Below are 19,079 nucleotides of genomic sequence, written 5' to 3' on the forward strand. Positions count from 1 at the left end.
CTTTCCTTCTTCCTCTGAACGATCCCTCTCAAAGCAGCTACCGTCACAAGTTACCTCTTCCAAGCAATAAAGTGTGTAGAGAATCATTCGCAGAAATGTGTCCACAATTCAATGCTCCCGTCTGACAGACCATTGAACCATAGTCTGGTCGGACCTACCATAGTTAATGCGAACAACTTTCATTTGGAAGTTTCTTCGGTGTTGAAGTAATTTAGTCGATCATTGATGAGTTGCACATGCTCGTCTGAATCTCCCATCTTTATCATAATTTTTTTCCATTCTCTTAATTTATTTTTTCCATATTATTAAAGAAAGACAAATCAAAATCATATATAATATCAAAACAAATATAATAAAAGATCTTTTAGAAATGAATTTACAAACTTCAATATATTATACAATTTATTTGATACTCTTTTTCTTTTATAACTGTTATAAACAAAAAGAAGAAAAAAAATTGCACCGTCAACATAAAATTATTTTAAGTATTCCATCAAATTACATTTAAATTTTAAAAGTATTTTTATGATTTGATAATTTGTTAATTTTTCATTGGATAAAAGTTACTACATATTCATTACACTCAAAATAAAATAGATAAATATTGTTCACTATTATAACTAAAAATATGGAAAATAGAACCGAAGTAATTCCCGTTTACCAATGATAATATTGGATATAGATAACATGTGCTCTATACATCAATCTATCTTCATTGGATAAGGATTTTTCCAACACTCTCAAAAGCCTTGTAACAATGGCTTCTTCCATTACCTCTTCTTTTCAAATCAGGTAGGTTTAAACACCCTAACTTCTCTTCTTTCTTTCACATATGCAAATTCCAACCATGTTAATCTTACAAACCACTTTCATTTCTGTTTTTTTTCCTCTTGTTTCTTCAATAATGGTTATGTGACTTTGTAACGTTACCTACCCATTATGGGGTTTGGTTCTCCTTTTTCTTACAACACTTCAAGTCTCAAACTTTGAGAAACCCCCACCAGTTTGAGCTCCCTCACTTTTTCAATTTCTGAATACTGTTTTTTCTCCTTAATTTCGAACCTCAATTGGGTCAAAAGGTTATAATTATATGCTGGCTGAACCAATTTGGGGGTCCTTTTTGAATTTGGTTGTGGATGAGAGTCTTACAAATGTTTAATTGAAATTTAGTGAAATGGATGTTGCACTCTCCATGTTTGATGAAATGCTTGTAAGAAGCATAGTTTCTGAATTTCAGGAATAATGACTCTAACTTTTGTTTAATGTTAGTTGATTAAAAACTCCTTAGTTTCAAAGTAATATTTTATAAATTCGAGGAATCACTCACTAGTCATTTGCTTTCCTATTTCAGCAATTTGAAGTCTGTTTTTGTCGGCGACAGAGGTAGGCTAAGAGTTTCAAGTGCTCCTGCTACTCATGTTGGTTTCTCTAGAAAGATCATAGAATGTAAGGATTCAAGAATTGGGAAACAACCAATTCCTGTTCCATCCAATGTTACAATCAAATTGGAAGGGCAGGATATACAAGTGAAAGGTCCTTTAGGGGAACTTTCGTTAACTTATCCTCGAGAAGTTAAGGTTGAGAGGCAAGAGGATGGGATTTTAAAGGTCAGTAAGGCATTCGAAACCAGAAGGGCGAACCAAATGCACGGGCTTTTCAGGTACTTCATTTTACTGACTTTTTTTAATTAGGATTTAAAAAGTATTTTTTGTCTCAATATTTTGTTTCATGACATGGAACAAGAGACGTTGGCAATGTTCATGACATAATGGTAGTTGTAAATTTATAATTCTGATTCTTTTGTTGGCATTACTTTCTCGAGTCACGATGGTAAGTTATTCAAAATATATGTTGTAGTTGGTGCTTTAACAACATTTATACTTAAGAGATGCAGAATGTATGAGCTTGTTAAGTTGTTTTTAATCATGATAATTCATGGTTCTATGATAATTGTTATTAAGGGAAGTTATCTCTTGTAAGTTATTTGTGTTTGTGAAACTTATATCATTAGAATTTTGTATTTGATAAGGATTATTAATACCATATTAGGTACCTAAGTTTTTCAGATCTGATACTGTTTGAAACAAAATGATGTGTTTGGAATGCCCAGTAATTAGCGTTTGTGATTCCAGAGAATTCTTGGTTAATCGAATCCTTGTGGTGCATGTTATTTTCCTATTTGCTACAACCTCTAGTTACTTGGGAGTTTTCCAGCACCCACTCTTCAAAATCGAAGGCGTGGCTGGTGTTCTTCACTTCTTCTACAAATTTTAGGGTCAGATACCGGCACAACACCTAACACATGTATTTAAAATCAACTACTTCAATTTTCTTCAATTATTATCGGAGTCTACGTGTCAGTTTCAATGTACTGTTTGGTGTACGTTTTTTTGTATTAGTGCATCATAGGAAATAACTAATCATATTGGTAGGCTCCACTCAATTTGATAAGAACCAAGTTCAATAGAAAGAGAAAACGGTATTATTGATTAGGAAAACATGAACTATTACAGAAGATGAGAGATAGCTCACTCTCTTCCCAACCTACCTAATAATTTTCCCTTTCCTATCCCTCTCCCTATATTACTACAATAGTACAATCTCTCCCAAATAAATGAGCCACATCAGCAATTGTAGCTAATTCTTTGTTCAGTTCATTGTTGGACTTAGACCCAACCCGTACAGAATTTTTATTGGGGTTCCATTTTCATGGTCCCCCAAGTGTTTTGCCCCCTTTTCTTGGCGTGTTTAATGTGAAGAATAAAACTCTTATTCTTTGCAGCTTTTAAGGTGGTTTGATGAACATTGATCTTACTCCCAATGCACTTACCGTTTACAATCATATTAGTTTCAGAGGTTTTTTTATTTTTTATTATTGAGGTATCATCCTTATCCCGAAGGACTCTAGACTTGTACCTACATTAGTCTCTAAACCATTCAAATTCACGCAGTCCATTTTGAAGATGCTTTTCATTTATTTTTTGAACTCGTTTTACATTTTGACTCAGATTAAGAAAAATAGTCGGTGCATTTTGTGTAAAGATGTTTCTAAAATAACCTTTTGTATAGGGATGTGTTTGACTCTTACATTTCAAGACACTTTGTAGTAATAATTAGGGTATGTTTTGAAAATAATAATAAATCTATGTAGTAATTTGAAATAGACCTTATATAGGGATATTTTTTTATCTAAAAAGTAAACTTATATTTAAGGACAAATGTAGTACCTTTTGTTTGTTCTAATGGGAATTGGACTTTTAATATGTCTTGGCTTGCACAACGCTATTGTTGTTTTTCGTTTTCCATTACATGGGTGAAACTTCTACGAGTCGAATCATAATTTCACCTTTTGGTTAAATTGTGCATCACAATATTACTTCATGCAAATATCAATTCTAGTTTGTTTTATTTGTCTATATTTTTTATATCTGACTTTTATGTGTTTTGCAAATAAATGTTATTAGGACACTTACAGACAACCTGGTGGTTGGAGTATCTAAAGGTTTTGAAAAAAAACTTCAACTTATCGGTGTCGGTTATCGTGCTATGGTAGAAGGTAATGACGTAGTGTTGAATCTTGGATTTTCTCATCCGGTTAGAATGACAATCCCTAATGGTCTAAAAGTGAAGGTGGACGAAAACACCAGAATCACAGTTAGTGGATATAACAAGTCGGATATTGGTCAATTTGCGGCTTCGATTAGAAAATGGAGACCCCCGGAACCGTACAAAGGTAAGGGTATCAAATATGAAGATGAAGTTGTAAGGAGAAAGGAAGGAAAGGCAGGGAAGAAGAAGTGATGTAGGGCCTTAATTTTCCCTTTTAAATTGATCTCTTGTTGTTTTTCATTGTTTGTTAGTAATGGAAATGTTACATGTACCGAGCAAAAGAAAATCATATTTATTCTATAAGCTAGCATAATTTGTGTTTATGATGTTCAAAGCATGTTAAAAGCTATCATTATAGTGTAAACATGATTATGGTGATAATCAGATTTGGATTCTCCATGTTTAAACACGAGTTATGTTGAGAATCTCACATTTAAAATTAATTTGTATACTTTTAAGGTTTACGACTCAGTGAATTCTAAATGTGAGATCACCAACTTAATCCCCTCGTTTTGAATTCTAATATGAGAGATCTCATCTAAGATCTAACTGGTGCATTTTTTTCAACTTTGTAAATGAAAGCCACTATTGATGCATAAACTGTCGGAGTATCCAGTATGGTGATCGTGTTGAGAAACCAACCTCACCTAGTGATAATAAGGTTCGAAGAAAATAGGATAATATTGGTAAATATGTATGCAATATATCAATAGAAATGGAAATTTCTTAACGGACTCTATATGTTTTATGTTTCGATGCATATTCAAACGCATCAATTTGTGATTGATTGTTAAAATATTTCGGAGATGCATATCAGTTTATTTTTCGGAGTCGTAACGTATCAGAATAACATGTTTCATGTTATGTTTTTTTTTACGAGTATTCAGATTAAGATTTATAAGCATTATGTACCATGTTATGTGACGAAATTTAAACCATACAATTGACATACAAATACATAAATTAAGATGGTCCAAAAATGTCATATAAATAAAAGATCATCAAATGGCAAAAAAGTCGAGAACAATGATAAAGTAGCATAATGTCAAAATAGAATACAATCCATAGTTCTACTACTATATACTAATGTACTACTGTGTATGTCGGACTACATCGCCTCTGCCTCCTTTGCCTCATTAACCATCAATCCCTCTGTCCTTCGACGTTGTCTCCGGTACATCAATGTCTCTTGTGTCTCCGTCATGATGGCATCTAGGATCTGTCTCACATCAAATCCAACAGAGAAGATACATCTGTCAATGCCCGCCTACGCAATCTCCATAATGCGACGACGTATAGGCAAAACATCCTCAACATAATCTACTATGCCCGATCTTCCTCTAGTATCTCCTGATGAGTTGGCCTAGGTGGGTCTCTTGGAGCATCCTGCATCATATACAGATGTGACACCCTGAAGAATCGCCTGATGTGCTCGTCCATGTAGCTCAAGTCGCTCGGGACTATGATACTCCGTGCCTCCTCCGGTACCATATGACTCTCATAATCATCAAACATGTCATCCATTTGTCTACGTGTCAAAGCAAGAGGAACAGAGACAATAGGGTGTCTGGGAATGGTCTGAGTGTCACCGAAATTCCGCATGATGCGCTCAGGCAGATGAGGAGTAGTGAGACGTGATCTGCAGGCCAACCATCAAGAGTATATCACTATCTCGTCAAATGGCCACGTCTCAGGCACCTGAATAAGTGAAACCTGGCGCCTACGGGAGGATGAAGGTAGTAATGTGTCGATAGGTGAAACTCATCTCCTACGGGAAGAAGAAGATGGAGAACCGTGAGGATAAGCATGAGCCCTAGAAGTAGATGACTCTTCATGTTATACAACCCTCTCGTGCCTCATCGATCGTGTATATCAGTCATTATGTATATAAGTTAAATTAAAGAAGACAATTAGTGCAAGCATACAACACCACAAGCAACAAAAAAAAACAACAGAGAAAATTCCGGAGATGCATCTCTGGTTGCTGGGAAAATAAAAAGTTTCGGAGATGCATCTCCGCAATTTTCTGCAACTCAAAAGCTACATCAATGGCGACAATGCAGGCATGGAAACAAAAAAAATATAGCATTGATCATCATTTTCAGCCAACTATCATGTTTTACACTATGTTTAAACTATCAATAATCCAATTTCTACTCATTTCCTAACTTATACATCAATTTCTACTCATTTATACAAAAACTAAAAAACTATTCAAAACATCAAAAAACTTACAATTTTTCACTTTGCTTTAGTGTTGGATGATGTTTCTGATATTGATTGATGTTCCTTTGACCATGGTTGCTTTATTCTGGACTTGTTGATGAGACTAAATTTGAGAGAGTTTGGAGTGTTTTTTGAGAAATATGAGAAATGAGGGAGAGGAAGGGTTCTTGTGTGATATAAGCTCCAAATTGTTCCTGAGATGCATCTCCGACATTGTTCCGTAGATGCATCTCCGGAATATTTTAACGTTAACTTAGGATTGTGTGCGTCCAGAGATGCATCTCTGGAATCTTAAGGCATTTAAGTATTTTCACGTGGTGGCTAAGAAACATATAGGATGCATTAAGAAATCCCCATAGAAAAAGCCAAATTTATCCCTTATGGATAGCAATGAACAAATCATGATATAACATCAATCAGATGTTCTACCTTGATCATCAATCTCATTTTATTATGACCTTTTTTTACAAGTGGGAAATGAAAAATTAAATAAAATACAAATTATTAGAAAATAAAGTTTCACTAGCATTAGTTAGCAGGAGAGTGATGATCCTTACAGGAGATTATGCAAAAGACCGGTATACTGCACCATTGCCAACCTCATATTTTGTTAGATAATCAACACACACATTCTCTTCCGTAAGAGTATGCAATATTTAAATTCGTCATTTCCTAGAGATAAGCTCTTTAATGTTGTGAAGAATTGAGATATAGTGATGTCAAACATTAACAAACTATGAGATAAGCTTGATAGTATATTTGAAGTTAGAATAATACATCAGGTCTTTGATGTCAAGTTCTCAGGCCATATGCAAACCATGATATAACACCATTAGCTCAACATGAAGAATGTTGGAATGACCAATATTACCTGCAAAATTGTGAACCTAAACACCATCAACATTTCAAATCAATCCACTAAAACCCGAGACACCGAAATTACCAAGGCTAGTGCCATCAACATTCAAAATGATATTACTACATTTATGTGTATTTCACGTGATCGTTCTTATTGGATGAGACAAATTATGCTTGAGAGAATATTTAGCTAATAGATTATCATAATTCACTATGATCAGTTTCAAATTATAGGAATATACCACTTCATTCGCAAGACATTATTTGTTTCTAGCGCACCACAACCACCAGCAATCATTCAAAAATATAGAGTCACCATCGATTCCATGTATAATCTAATCATATGAACTATCCCATTGGAATAATAATGGGTCTAAGAAGCCAATAGATCTCCAAAAGCGAGAAGAAAATTCAGAATCTCTTAGGAAGTGTAGACTCGTCAAGAGCATACCACGATGGCACAACATTGATCTCGTAGGAATGGCCATATGCAAAATCGTCCAAAGGAAAATTTTCACATTCCCAAGAGCAGGAATGTACCACACATACTTTCAAGAGTTATTATCTATTGTATTTTTTGAACAAATTCAAGTCTGTTGAGCCATTTATAACCATCCCGAGTAGTATAAAACCATCTAGATTGCCTTTCCAGGTTAATCGACCAGGCATCAAAGAATTCAAACAAATGGGAAGCGCTTTCAGATGGTCACAAACAATCAGAGGAATATTAGTATATAATAAATTAAAGTTCAAATTATTATCCAAGTAAACATCATTCACTCACATTTTAAGATCGTGGATATCCACATAGAGAACCTGCTCCGCTAATTTCTCTACCTCAGACCAATTAGAAAACCAGAAATAGAAGTTCTCATTCTCCAATCTAAATTGGAATCATTCTTTAAGAGTAGGAAGAGATTTCATAATTGCATTCCAAGTAACTGATCCGAATTTCTTTTTCATATTAAGGAACGATTTCCTCACTAATGCATGCAAAATCATCCAAAGGAAAATTTTCACATTCCTAAGAGCACGAATATACCACACATACTTTCAAGAGTTATTATCTATTGTATTTTTTGAACAAATTCAAGTCTATTGAGTCAGTTATAACCGTTCCGAGTAGTATAAAACCATCTAGATTGCCTTTCCAGGTTAATCGACCAGGCATCAAAGAATTCAAACAAATGGGAAGCGCTTTCAGACGGTCACAAACAATCAAAGGAATATTAGTATATAATAAATTAAAGTTCAAATTACTATCCAAGTAAACATCATTCACTCACATTTTAAGATCGTGGATATCCACATAGAGAACCTGCTCCGCTAATTTCTCTACCTCAGACCAATTAGGGAACCAGAAATAAAAGTTCTCATTCTCCAATCTAAATTCGAATCTATCTTTAAGAGTAGGGAGAGATTTCATAATTGCATTCCAAGTAATTGATCCAAAATTATTTTTCATATTAAGGAATGATTTCCTCACTAATGCACTCATGCTTAAAAACTTGAATCCACAGGGAATCACGATCTCGAGGGAGACCCCAAACCATCTTACCCAACATGAAAGTACTATGATCTCTTCTTATCTAGAATCTGGATCCTAAGACCACCTAGCTTTTTGGACTTAGTGATTTTTTTCCAGTCAACGAGATGCACATCGAAGTTTGAATTATCTTTCTACAAAAAATTCCTAGACATCCTATCAATAAAATCACAAGTTGGCTAAGGTAGACAAACCACTTACATAAAAAAATTCCTACAAAAAAATTCATAGACATCCTATCATTTTCCTCTCTTTATTTTTTCATTTTTATTTTATTAGTATATCTCTATTTCACATTTTGTTTCTCCTCCAATCTAGACAAAAAGAAAACTCTAAACATGATTAAATGATGTTGTGATCTATAATATATGTGTTGTATGCTGTTATAGTTGTTATATAATTACTTTATGTTGAATTCTGAGCGTTATGGTTTTTACGGAATCGAGATCAGAGGTATGGAAGTCATCCTATGATGAAAAACGCAAAGTTCTGCATTCTGCAGCGGTGATGGCCGTCACCCTTGTGACGGGCCGCCAGTTATTGCGTCCAACTTAATGGACGTCAGCATTGTGACTGTCCACTGGTCATGACTAGGTTGATTTTATTTAAATACAATTTTTATCAATACTTGAGTTCCGTGACTCCGTTTGAGGCGCAATTTGAAGTATTGAAAAGCTAACACATAGTACTACTAATTAATGGTTAATAGTGTACTTTAGAACATGATTATACAGTGTTACTTGTTATGTAACAATAATCAATGGTTAATTACGATGCAAATATTTTGTCTTGATCATTGTGATTGATTGAATTAGTGATTACTCTATAAGGATGAATGTTGATGTTGATGTTGAGATGATTATTGATGAGAAATTATATGCCCTTGATTTTTATGTTGAGATGAAATATTATGATGATTTTAATAATATTTGAGATGTTATACATAATTATATGTTGTGAATTATAATCTTGTGTATAATTTGTGTAACGTTGATATAATTATGTGTCGATGAATATAAATTATGAACTATTGGTGGTTATTTTCATATTAAATTGTTATGGTGTTTTCATGTATTATGTATACCGGGGATAAGGATTGGTGATGAATTGTGATGAGACTGAATCAATAATATAACTCATATGTCAAAATATTGGTAATGTGATTGTTTAGTAAGGTAACTCTGACATCCAATTGGTGAGTAGGATAGTACCACATGCATTTGTCGATGAGGAGATGAGTATATTGCATATATATCTGTACTAATGGTTGATGATGATTGTGATTGTTTATAAATATATTGATGATTGGTGAGAGTTGTGAATGTCATGATTACGTTGATGCTTGGCGTGTACTACCCTTTATTAATTTTGCACTATTCATATATTTTGAGCATATTCTAACCCATGTGTTGTTTTGTTTTGGTGTTTTATACCCCTCTAGAGTATACATAATCAGGTAGATGAGTTGATGCTTGAGCTAGAGAACAACGTTGGGGCCTCATTAGTTATTTATCGTTCGGGTCTTTAGTGGAGTCGCTCTAATATGTAGCACTAGGGACATGTTATGCTATATTTCGTTGTTACATGTCTTATTCATTTTGGAGTGGTTGGACTAGTTTGTTATTCATTTTATGTTGAGACATTATACGCCAAACTTTATTGTTTCCACTTCTTAATTCACAGGATTATATTTTGTTGGTTTTTATATGCATGGCACTCTAAGTGTTGAGTTAAAATTGAATTATTTTACTAAATGTTGAGTCGGGGAATTAGGGTGTTAGATAGTGGTATCAGAGGCGGTCGGTCCATTCGGCCATGTTGTGAACTAGTTGTCATCCTTTGTGCGCGACATGTGTGCAAACACCGTCAACTGCTTGTTTCATTTAATGTTATTTTCTTTACTATTTTTGATTAGGTAATATGTTTTAGCTGATTTTGCAGAAAGAAATAGTGGGAGGTAGAAATGATGAAGCAATTGCTAAATCTTTTCAAGCAATGGCTCAGGCAATGGCTTAGGAAAACGCGACTTTACAAGAGAATGAGAATAATCAAAATGGAGGTGCTGACAAATTCAGTGGGTTAGGGAAGTTTCAGAGGAACAATCTGTCTACCTTCAGTGACAAATATAATCCGGAAGGTGCTTAGACATGGCTCTGAGAGATTGAGAAGATTTTTTGGGTTATGGCTTGCACTGATGCCCAGAAAGTGTTGTTTGGTACTCACATGTCGTCAAAAGACGCTGAATACTTATGGGTTAATGTGCGTCAGAGAATGGAAGATGATGGTACTGAGATTACTTGGATTGTATTTAGAACTGAATTCCTAGAAAAATATTTCTTGGCTGATGAACAAAGTAAGAAAGAGATTGAGTTCGTTGGGTTAAAGCTAAGTACGCTGCTAAGTTCGAAGAGCTAGTGAGATTTTGTCCAAACTATAATGGTGCAGCGGTTGAAGGGTCAAAGTGCATTAAGTTTGAAAGTGACTTGCGTCCTGAAATCAAGAAATTTATTGGTTATCAGGAGATTCCTTAGTTCTTTGTGCTAGTGAACAAGTGCAGGATATATGATGGAGATAGTAGGGCTAAATCTTCTCACTACAAGAGTGTTAGTGAAAAGAAGAGTGGAAATCAGTTTTATGGGAAACCGTGTCTGACTCCAGCTGATAAAGGGAAGCAAAAGTTTCAACATAAATATGCAAGTGGGAAAGAGATGAGTGGGGGAGGTGCTCCTGCTCCTCTTAGATGTTTCACATGTAGAGGTATAAGTCATCGTGCTGCTGAGTGCAAGAGCGCATGCTTGAAGTCTTTTAAGTGTGGGAAACAAGGTCACTGTTTTACTGAGTGCAAGAGTAATATTCTGACTTGCTATAACTATGGTGAACCAAGTCATATTAGTACCCAATATCAGAAACCAAGGAAGGCGCTGGCTTTCATGCAAACTCATGCTAGAGTGATTGCTCTGAGTGGTGTAGATGTCTGAAGATTAGATAATTTGATTCGAGGTATGTGCTTTATTAATGGTGTTTCTCTGATTGCTATGATTGATATTGGTGTAACACATTCATTTATTTCTCTTGATTGTGTCGACACGTTGAGTCTTAATGTGTCTTCTATGATTAGAAGTATGGTGATTGATTCCTAAGCTAATGGTTTGGTGACTATTTCATTGGTATGTTTGAATTATCCTTTGATCATTCATGGTAAATAATTTGGACTTGAATTGATCTATTTTACTTTGAGTTAACTCAATTTGATTTTTGGGATGATCTGGATAGAGTTCTACCATGTGTATATAACCTATTTTGACAAGACTATATTGTTTCCCGAACCCGAAGAGAGTGTGGATCCGAGATTTATGCCTGCTGATCAAGTTGAGATGTCTTTGACGGAGGATGATTAGGTGCTCGTGATGTTCGCTTCTTTGAGAGTGGAGAGAAACGTTATGGCTGGTGATATGTATGTGGTGTGTGATTTTCCTAATGTTTTTCCCGAGGATATTTGTGATTTCTGTCGGAGTGAGAGGTTGAGTTCGCCATAGATTTAGTTCCTAGTGTTAGCTAGACCTATATCGATGACACCATATCGAATGTTTGCGTCTGAGTTGGACGAACTGAAGAATCAATTAGAAGACCTATTAGAGAAGAAGTTTGTCAGATCCAGTATGTACCATGGGGAGCATCGATGCTGTTGGATAAGAAGAAAGATGGTAACATGAGGTTGTGTGTTAACCATCGACAACTGAATAAGGTCACAATTAAGAACAAGTATCATCTTTCGATAATTAATGACCTTATGTATCAATTGGTAGGTGCTTGTGTTTTCATTAAGATTGATTTGAGATCAGGTTATTATCAAGTTCGAGTAAAGGATGAAGATATTCCAAAGACTGCTTTTAGAACCCGATATGGTCACTAGGAGTACTCAATGATCATGTTCAGTGTGTCTAATGTGCCATATGTATTTACGGATTACATGAACATCATCTTTCATCCCTATTTAGATCATTTTGTTGTGGTATTCACCAACGACATCTTGGTATATTCGAAGTCAGATGAAAAGCCTATAAAACATCTGAGAGTTGTGTTGCGAACTTTGCAAGAGAAGTAGTTATATGCGAAACTGTCCAATATGAGTTCTGGTTGCATGAAGTAAGCTTGCTTGGTCACATGATTTCCAATGATGGTATAATAGTCGATTCGTCTAAGACATATACAATGTTGCAATGGGAGACTCCTAAGTCTGTTACTGAGATCAAAAGTTTTCTTGGTTTGGCTGTACATGAGGTTTATATAAGGCTTTTTGAGGTTAGATTTTCCTTTGAATCAGTTGACTCGAAAAGGGAAAGCTTATGTGTGGGATGCTTAGTGGGAGGAAAACTTTCAAGAGCTGAAGAAGAGGTTAATGAAAGCTTAAGTTTTGGTTCAACCAAATGCTAGTGAATCCTTTGTGGTGTCTTATGATGCTTCAAAGATGAGATTTGGTGGCAAGATTATGCAGAAGAGTAATGTGGTAGCTTATGCTTCGAGACAACTAAAGGTTCATGACATGAATTATCCTACCCATGATTTAGAGTTGGCAGCTGTGGTGTTTATGCTTAAAGTTTGGAGGCATTATCTATATGGCTCTAGATTTGAGGTTTTTAGTGATCATAAGAGTTTGAAATATTTGTTTGATAAGAAGTAGTTGAATAAGAGGCAGAGAAGGTGGCTTGAATTTCTAAAAGACTATGACTTTGAGTTGAGCTGCCATTTGGGTAAAGCTAATATGGTGAAAGATGATTTGAGTAGAAAGTTCTTGCATATGTCACCACTGATGGTTAGAAATATAGACTTGATTGAGCAGTTATGATATCTTAGTTTGGTATGCAAGATGATGTCGCAGAGTATTATGTTGGGTATGCTAAATTTCACTAACAATGTTGTGGATGATATCAGAGAGGGGCATGAGATTGATTGACCTACTAGTGTTGATCATTAAAGGGAAAGAGATGGATTTCATAATTGATGAGAATGGTGTTATGAGGTTCAAAGATAGAGTTTGTGTACCATACTTGCCAGAGCTTAAGAAGAATATTCTTGAGGAAGGTCGCAGAAGTGGTTTGAGTATTCATCCTGGTGCTACGAAGATGTATTAAGACCTTAAGAAGATTTTTTGGTGGTCGGATATGAAGAAAGGTGTTGTCGAGTTTGTTTATTCTTGTTTGACTTGTCAAAAGTTAAATATCAAGCATCATAAGTTATCATGATTGATGCAACCGTTGAGTATTCCTGAGTGGAAATAGGATAATATTTCCATGCACTGTGGCAGGTTTGCTGAAGACGACGAAGGAAAATGATTCTATCTGGGTTATTGTTGATTAAATGAATAAATTGGCACATTTCACTCCGATGAAGATCAGTTATCCATTTCAAAATCTAGCAGAACTTCACATCAATGAGCTCGTGAAGCTTCATGGTATTCCTTAGAGTATTGTTTTAGATAAAGATGATAGGTTCATGTCGAGGTTTTGGGTGAGTTTGCAGGAAGCTTTGGGAACCATGTTGAAGTAAAGTTCTGCCTTCCATCCGCAGACAGACCGTCAGACAAAGAGGACAATCCAATCTTTGGAAGATTTGTTGTGAGCTTGTGTTTTGGAATAAGAAGGTAGTTAGGATAGCTACTTGCCATTGCCCGAGTTCACATATAACAACAATTAGCAAAGATAGTATTGGAATGAAACATTATGAGGCTCTATATGGAAGGAGGTTCAAGACTATTTTGTGCTAGTATGAATCAGGTGGAAGTGTCGTGCTTGGACCAGAGATCGTTCAACAGATGATTAAGAAGATCATAATGATTTAGAAGAAGATGAAAGCTTCGCAGAGTCGACAAAAGAGTTATCATGATAAGAAAAGGAAGGAACTTAAGTTCCAAGAGAGAGAACATGTGTTTTTTAGAGTTACTCTGGTAACTAGTGTTGGTTAAGTGTTGAAGTCTCGAAAGCTCACGCATCATATCATTGGCTCATATCAGATCCTCTAGAGAGTATGAGAGGTGACCTACAAAGTTGTATTACCTTCATCTATGTTGAATCGTCATGATGTCTTTCATGTATCGCAACTTCGGAAGTACATTTTTGATTTGTCTCCTGTGATCTAGCTGGATGATGTGCAAGTTAGAGAGAACTTGACTGTTGAAGCATCACCTTTGGGGATTAAGGATCGCGAAGTGAAACACTTGAGAGGCAAGGAGATTTATTTGGTGAAGGTAGTGTGGAGAGGATCTGATGGTGGAAGTGTGACATGGGAGCTTGAGAGTCGGATGAGATAGTCATATCCAAATATTTTTTGTTCAAGTAATTTTCGAAGACGAAAATTCTTTAAGTGAGATAGAGTTGTAACGTCCCGAATTTTCAAATAATTATTTTATTGAACTTTTAGTTTCCTTTTGTTTATTTATTTATTACTATTGGTGAATTTATATGGTTTATTAATTTTATTTAATTATTAATGTGCTTGGATATTCTGTGGTATTTATGGAGAGTGGTGAGAATTATTTATAATTTTAGTTAATTTTAAATAATTAGAATAATAAGAAAATAGAGAATTCATGAGATTTGGTTGAAAATTAGGATTATTGGAAAAATAAGGGAATGGTGTGAAAATAAGAATAAGTTGGGGGAAGAGTGAAATAATTAAAATCTGAAAATTAGGTTAAGGTTAAATTGAAAAATAAGGGAATGATGTGAAAATAAGAATAAGTTGGGGGAAGAGTGAAATAATTAAAATCTAAAAATTAGGTTAAGGTTAATGATGATAGTGTGTCATTGCATATATTTAGTCGAAGAACTGGAGCAAAGCAAATGAAAATCGAGCAAATATGAAGAAGAATGGCCAAAGAATGAGGGTAAAATAGCTAAATGTGCACATTATAGACTTAGTGAAAATTTGAGTTAAAAAGGAGCAAAAAAAGGATGCAGCTGCGGAAATAATTACATCCACCATCACGCACGCGATAAGGCATTTAAAGTTGCATCGCGTGCGATACAAGGTATCACGCGCGCGATGGTCATGTTTCTGGGCTTTTTCTGACACGTTCTGGTTCAGCACTTTAACAAGGGTGACGAAAATTGGAGATTGAAGCACGGTTTTTAGAGCTTAAGTGGAGAGTTTTGGAGCATTTGAAGCCATTAGAGGCCATCTCTTCAAGGGACTTCTTATGTTATCTTTGTCTATCAGTTGTGATATTTTTAATTGCATTATACGTAGCTAAATTTCTCTAGGTTAGGTTGTGTTGTGATGAACCCATTTTATATTGTTGGATTCTATGTTTATTTGACCATTGTATAAACCTTTTGATCTATAATCTTTTTCAATTGCTTCTTATTCGTAATGCTTTTTATTTGAGATACTCGTTTAATCTGATTTTGGGCACATAGGGAATATTGACCATTAGTCTATATGTTGGACCCCGAGCAATTGTTGTACTTTGGCTAGTTGAATAGGTGTAGCGGGGTATTCGTTACCTTTAGGTTTATTGACTAAACCAAAAGTAAACATACAATTCGAGTCGCCACCTCATTTTTATTTATCCAAAGGAAAGGTTAAAAAGCGAACAATAACCAAGTAAGAAGTTTTATCATATCAAAAACTAATAAAGATGTCAGAGATCTAGGTAAGGGGGTTGGTTATGCAATGAGAAAGTTTTACGCACCCAAAACATCCTTAGTACTCTAAGGGAACCTCTTTTTGCAAATGTGTGTTATAGGTTGGTATTTGTGAAAATATGTGCAAAAGATTGGGGGGATGAGAAGAGAATAAATTATATTTACAATTTTGTTGTTTGAATGGATGAACCCATTGCCTACGTACCATCACAAAGGTATGATCAAAACCTCGTAGAAATCACAAAGATTGGTGGATTGATTTGATCAAAAGCCTTAAGGTCTTTTGTTATCAAAGGGAGAAAACTCAACCTAAACCAAGAATCCACCATGTGAGGAGAGCTTCAACATAGTAGTGAGGGGTTAACCCTATAATAAGTATGGAAGACTTATAGTCCAATCACTAAGGATAAGGTGAGATTTACATCAACCATTATGATAACTCAAACCTATGACTAATGTTTACGAAAAGTTTGTAACAAAGGTGGCCATTGGAACCACAAAAACAACTCGAAGTGAGTTGTATTTACAAGTTAATTTATTTACAGAAATGAAGTCAAAGTTGAATTAAGGTTTATTCACAATGAGTATTGATGAAAAGATTTTGAAAAGTCAAAGGCATAAGGCCTAGGTTTCTAGTTTGAAAATAATATCAAAGTTTGCACAAAAAGAGTTTGGCTTGGGTTAGAGTGGAGAGAAGAAGAGAAGGGCTAGTCCTAAAGCATACAAAGATAAAGAGAGAGGATAAAACCCTTGGAGTTCCTTTTCTTGAAATCATAGAGATGATTCAAGATGCTCCTTTCCTTTGGACTTAGCAAACAAACAAGCAATCAAACAAATTTAGATTCAAGCTCCTAGGATCTCCATTTGGCTTGTCTCTCTTAACTTGGCTACTCATGACAATGGTCCTTCTTACTATCTCAAGATGGAATCCCTATCACACAAGAGCAAACATCAAAAAGTTCACAACACAATAAGAGGAATGGACAAAGAATAATTTTTGGAAAGGAAGTCCTTTAAAGTCAACTTTTTCAATTTAGCATTCTAAAGGCATGAGGCCTAGTTGCTCTTCAATAAATTTAGCATTCTAAAGGCATGAGGCCTATTTGCTCTTGAACTCCTTTAAGCATAGGTATGTCCTAATTCTAAGTCCTTTCTCCTTTTTGCATTGAGTTCATACAAACAAATACAAAACAAACACAAGGCAACAATATATTTATATACAATAATGAGCTCAAATGAGCAAAAGGAAAATGACATAAACATAAAATATATGCTCAAGTGAGCAAAATAAAAAGCAATATGAATAAATAAGCAAGAAATAAAGTGCATTAAAGTAAATTGCAAGAGATTAAATGCTCAAATTAAAGTTAGTAGTTAGTGTAATTATGTTAGCTTGTCATGAGACAATTTAGTGTTATGTTAAGCAATCGTAAGTGGACTAATGTAATAGTCACATCTATCTGAGGCCGGTCAATAAAACTATAGGCAAATAAACACAAGTTAGAGATCATGACTAGTAAGCCAAGATCCTAAAACTTGCCACGCCAAAAGACAAGAAGAAAGGCCTTGTATGGACTTTAGGTTTTTTGCTTGACCAAGAAGTAACCTATCTTGGACACAAAGTCACTCACTTGATCATGGATCAAGTTGAGTTTGATTTGGATCAAATAAGGTTAAGCCTCTCATTTATCCAAACTAACCATAAGACATTAACTCATTGGCCAAAATAAAAAGAAATGAGATGAAGATGAAATGAATAGAAAAAGAATTCAAGCATCAAACACAATTGGTCATAAGTGAATCAAATCATCATCAACCAATGTCAAACAAAAGAGAAATGAAGATTAGAAGTCAACAAGTCAAACATAGTTTTTTTGGTATTTTTGGAATTAAAATAAATGCAAAATAAAATGAAAAAAATATGGTCAAACCTCAAATTCAATTCAAATCAACTTCAGCAAGTCCAATTAAATTCTCATAGGTCTAACATGGTGAAACTAGCTTTGACAAAAAATTTCAACAATTTTTGAAATCAGAAACTATTTTAAAACAATTAAAAACAAATAAAATAATACAATATGAATTAAAATCTCAAATAAATCTCAAATCAATTAAGAAATTGATGAGACTATTTTTCATTGACTCACCATGATCCACATGTGTTAAGTAAATATTTTTGGATTTTTCAAATATCAAAAAGTATTTAAAATGAATTAAAAACTATTGAAAACCAAATAATTCACAAAAAATATTAAATGAGGTCACAAAAATAATTAAAAATCAAAATATGAAACTAGATTTTTCAAGAAAATTTTGGCATTGGTCTCATATTTTTGTGACTTCAAATAAAACATTTATGAATTTTTGAAAATAAAAGGAATTATATGAAAATAAAAGAAAATAAGGAAAATATCAAAAATGCGCAGCCACAAGATTGTCTCATTAATTGACGTGGAACTAATCATGTGACTCAGAGGCACAGACACACCATGATCCTTGGTCAAACGCGCAACATGTGGAATTAATACAAGTCAATGCAAGCAAGGGCCAGGATTATAACGTTTGAACATCATCCAAGGGCCATGAAGCTCCCACATGGGGATGGTGGTGGAAGCCACCATCTTCTCCGGCCAGACAACTAATTCCGGCCACCACGCTTAGGGATTCCAACTTCAATGAAAATGAAAAAGCAAGGTATCAAAATGAAGCTGAGGTGACGTACATCACCCCTGTAACCATGGATTCTCCTCAATGTTCCTATTTAAAGAGAAACATGAGCTTGAAGATCATGGTGCTTGATTTAAAATGGCACGATTTGCAAAATTAAGACCACCACTGGCCTGCCTCTTGCTTGAGGACTTCAGAAAACAACTCAAACCAGAGAAATTCACATCATATTTCAAGATATGAATCAAACAAGTTTGGTGATATACCTCTAAAATGGAGCTTCAAACAGCACGAATAGTCCAAGCTCTTGATCAAATTTTGATCTGGAAGTGTGATGATGATGCAAGGCTAAGGAATTCAGACTTGAAGATCAACTAATGGTGTTGAAATTCAAGCTTGAAATTGAAAATGAAAACTGAAATTCCTTTAGGTCAGGGTTTGGTTTTCAATCCAGCAGCGTTTCAGATCTCCTTCAGGTTATGGAATGAAGCTCAAGGCACTTCTATTTATAGCTGAACTTGATGCAATGC

General features: G+C 34.8%; 1 protein-coding gene across 1 annotated transcript; it reads left to right on the plus strand.

The window, feature by feature from the left end:
- Positions 1-620: 620 nt before the first annotated feature.
- On the plus strand, positions 621-4,018 carry LOC127129719 (50S ribosomal protein L6, chloroplastic). Its single transcript, XM_051058853.1, has 3 exons — positions 621-792; positions 1,352-1,660; positions 3,465-4,018. Exons 1-3 carry the CDS (start codon positions 758-760, stop codon positions 3,799-3,801), a joined length of 681 nt encoding a protein of 226 aa, XP_050914810.1. The 5' UTR covers positions 621-757; the 3' UTR covers positions 3,802-4,018.
- The last annotated feature ends 15,061 nt before the right edge of the window (positions 4,019-19,079 follow it).

This window comes from Lathyrus oleraceus, chromosome 1 (genome assembly GCF_024323335.1).
Source record: "Lathyrus oleraceus cultivar Zhongwan6 chromosome 1, CAAS_Psat_ZW6_1.0, whole genome shotgun sequence".
NCBI classification, from domain to species: Eukaryota; Viridiplantae; Streptophyta; class Magnoliopsida; order Fabales; family Fabaceae; genus Lathyrus; species Lathyrus oleraceus.

Excerpts from the sequence above, each read along its gene's own strand:
- LOC127129719 (XM_051058853.1), top strand. The coding sequence starts at position 758 with ATGGCTTCTTCCATTACCTCTTCTTTTCAAATCAG. Across the intron at positions 793-1,351 it reads ACCTCTTCTTTTCAAATCAG|CAATTTGAAGTCTGTTTTTG; the intron begins GTAGGTTTAAAC and ends TTCCTATTTCAG. Across the intron at positions 1,661-3,464 it reads CAAATGCACGGGCTTTTCAG|GACACTTACAGACAACCTGG; the intron begins GTACTTCATTTT and ends AAATGTTATTAG.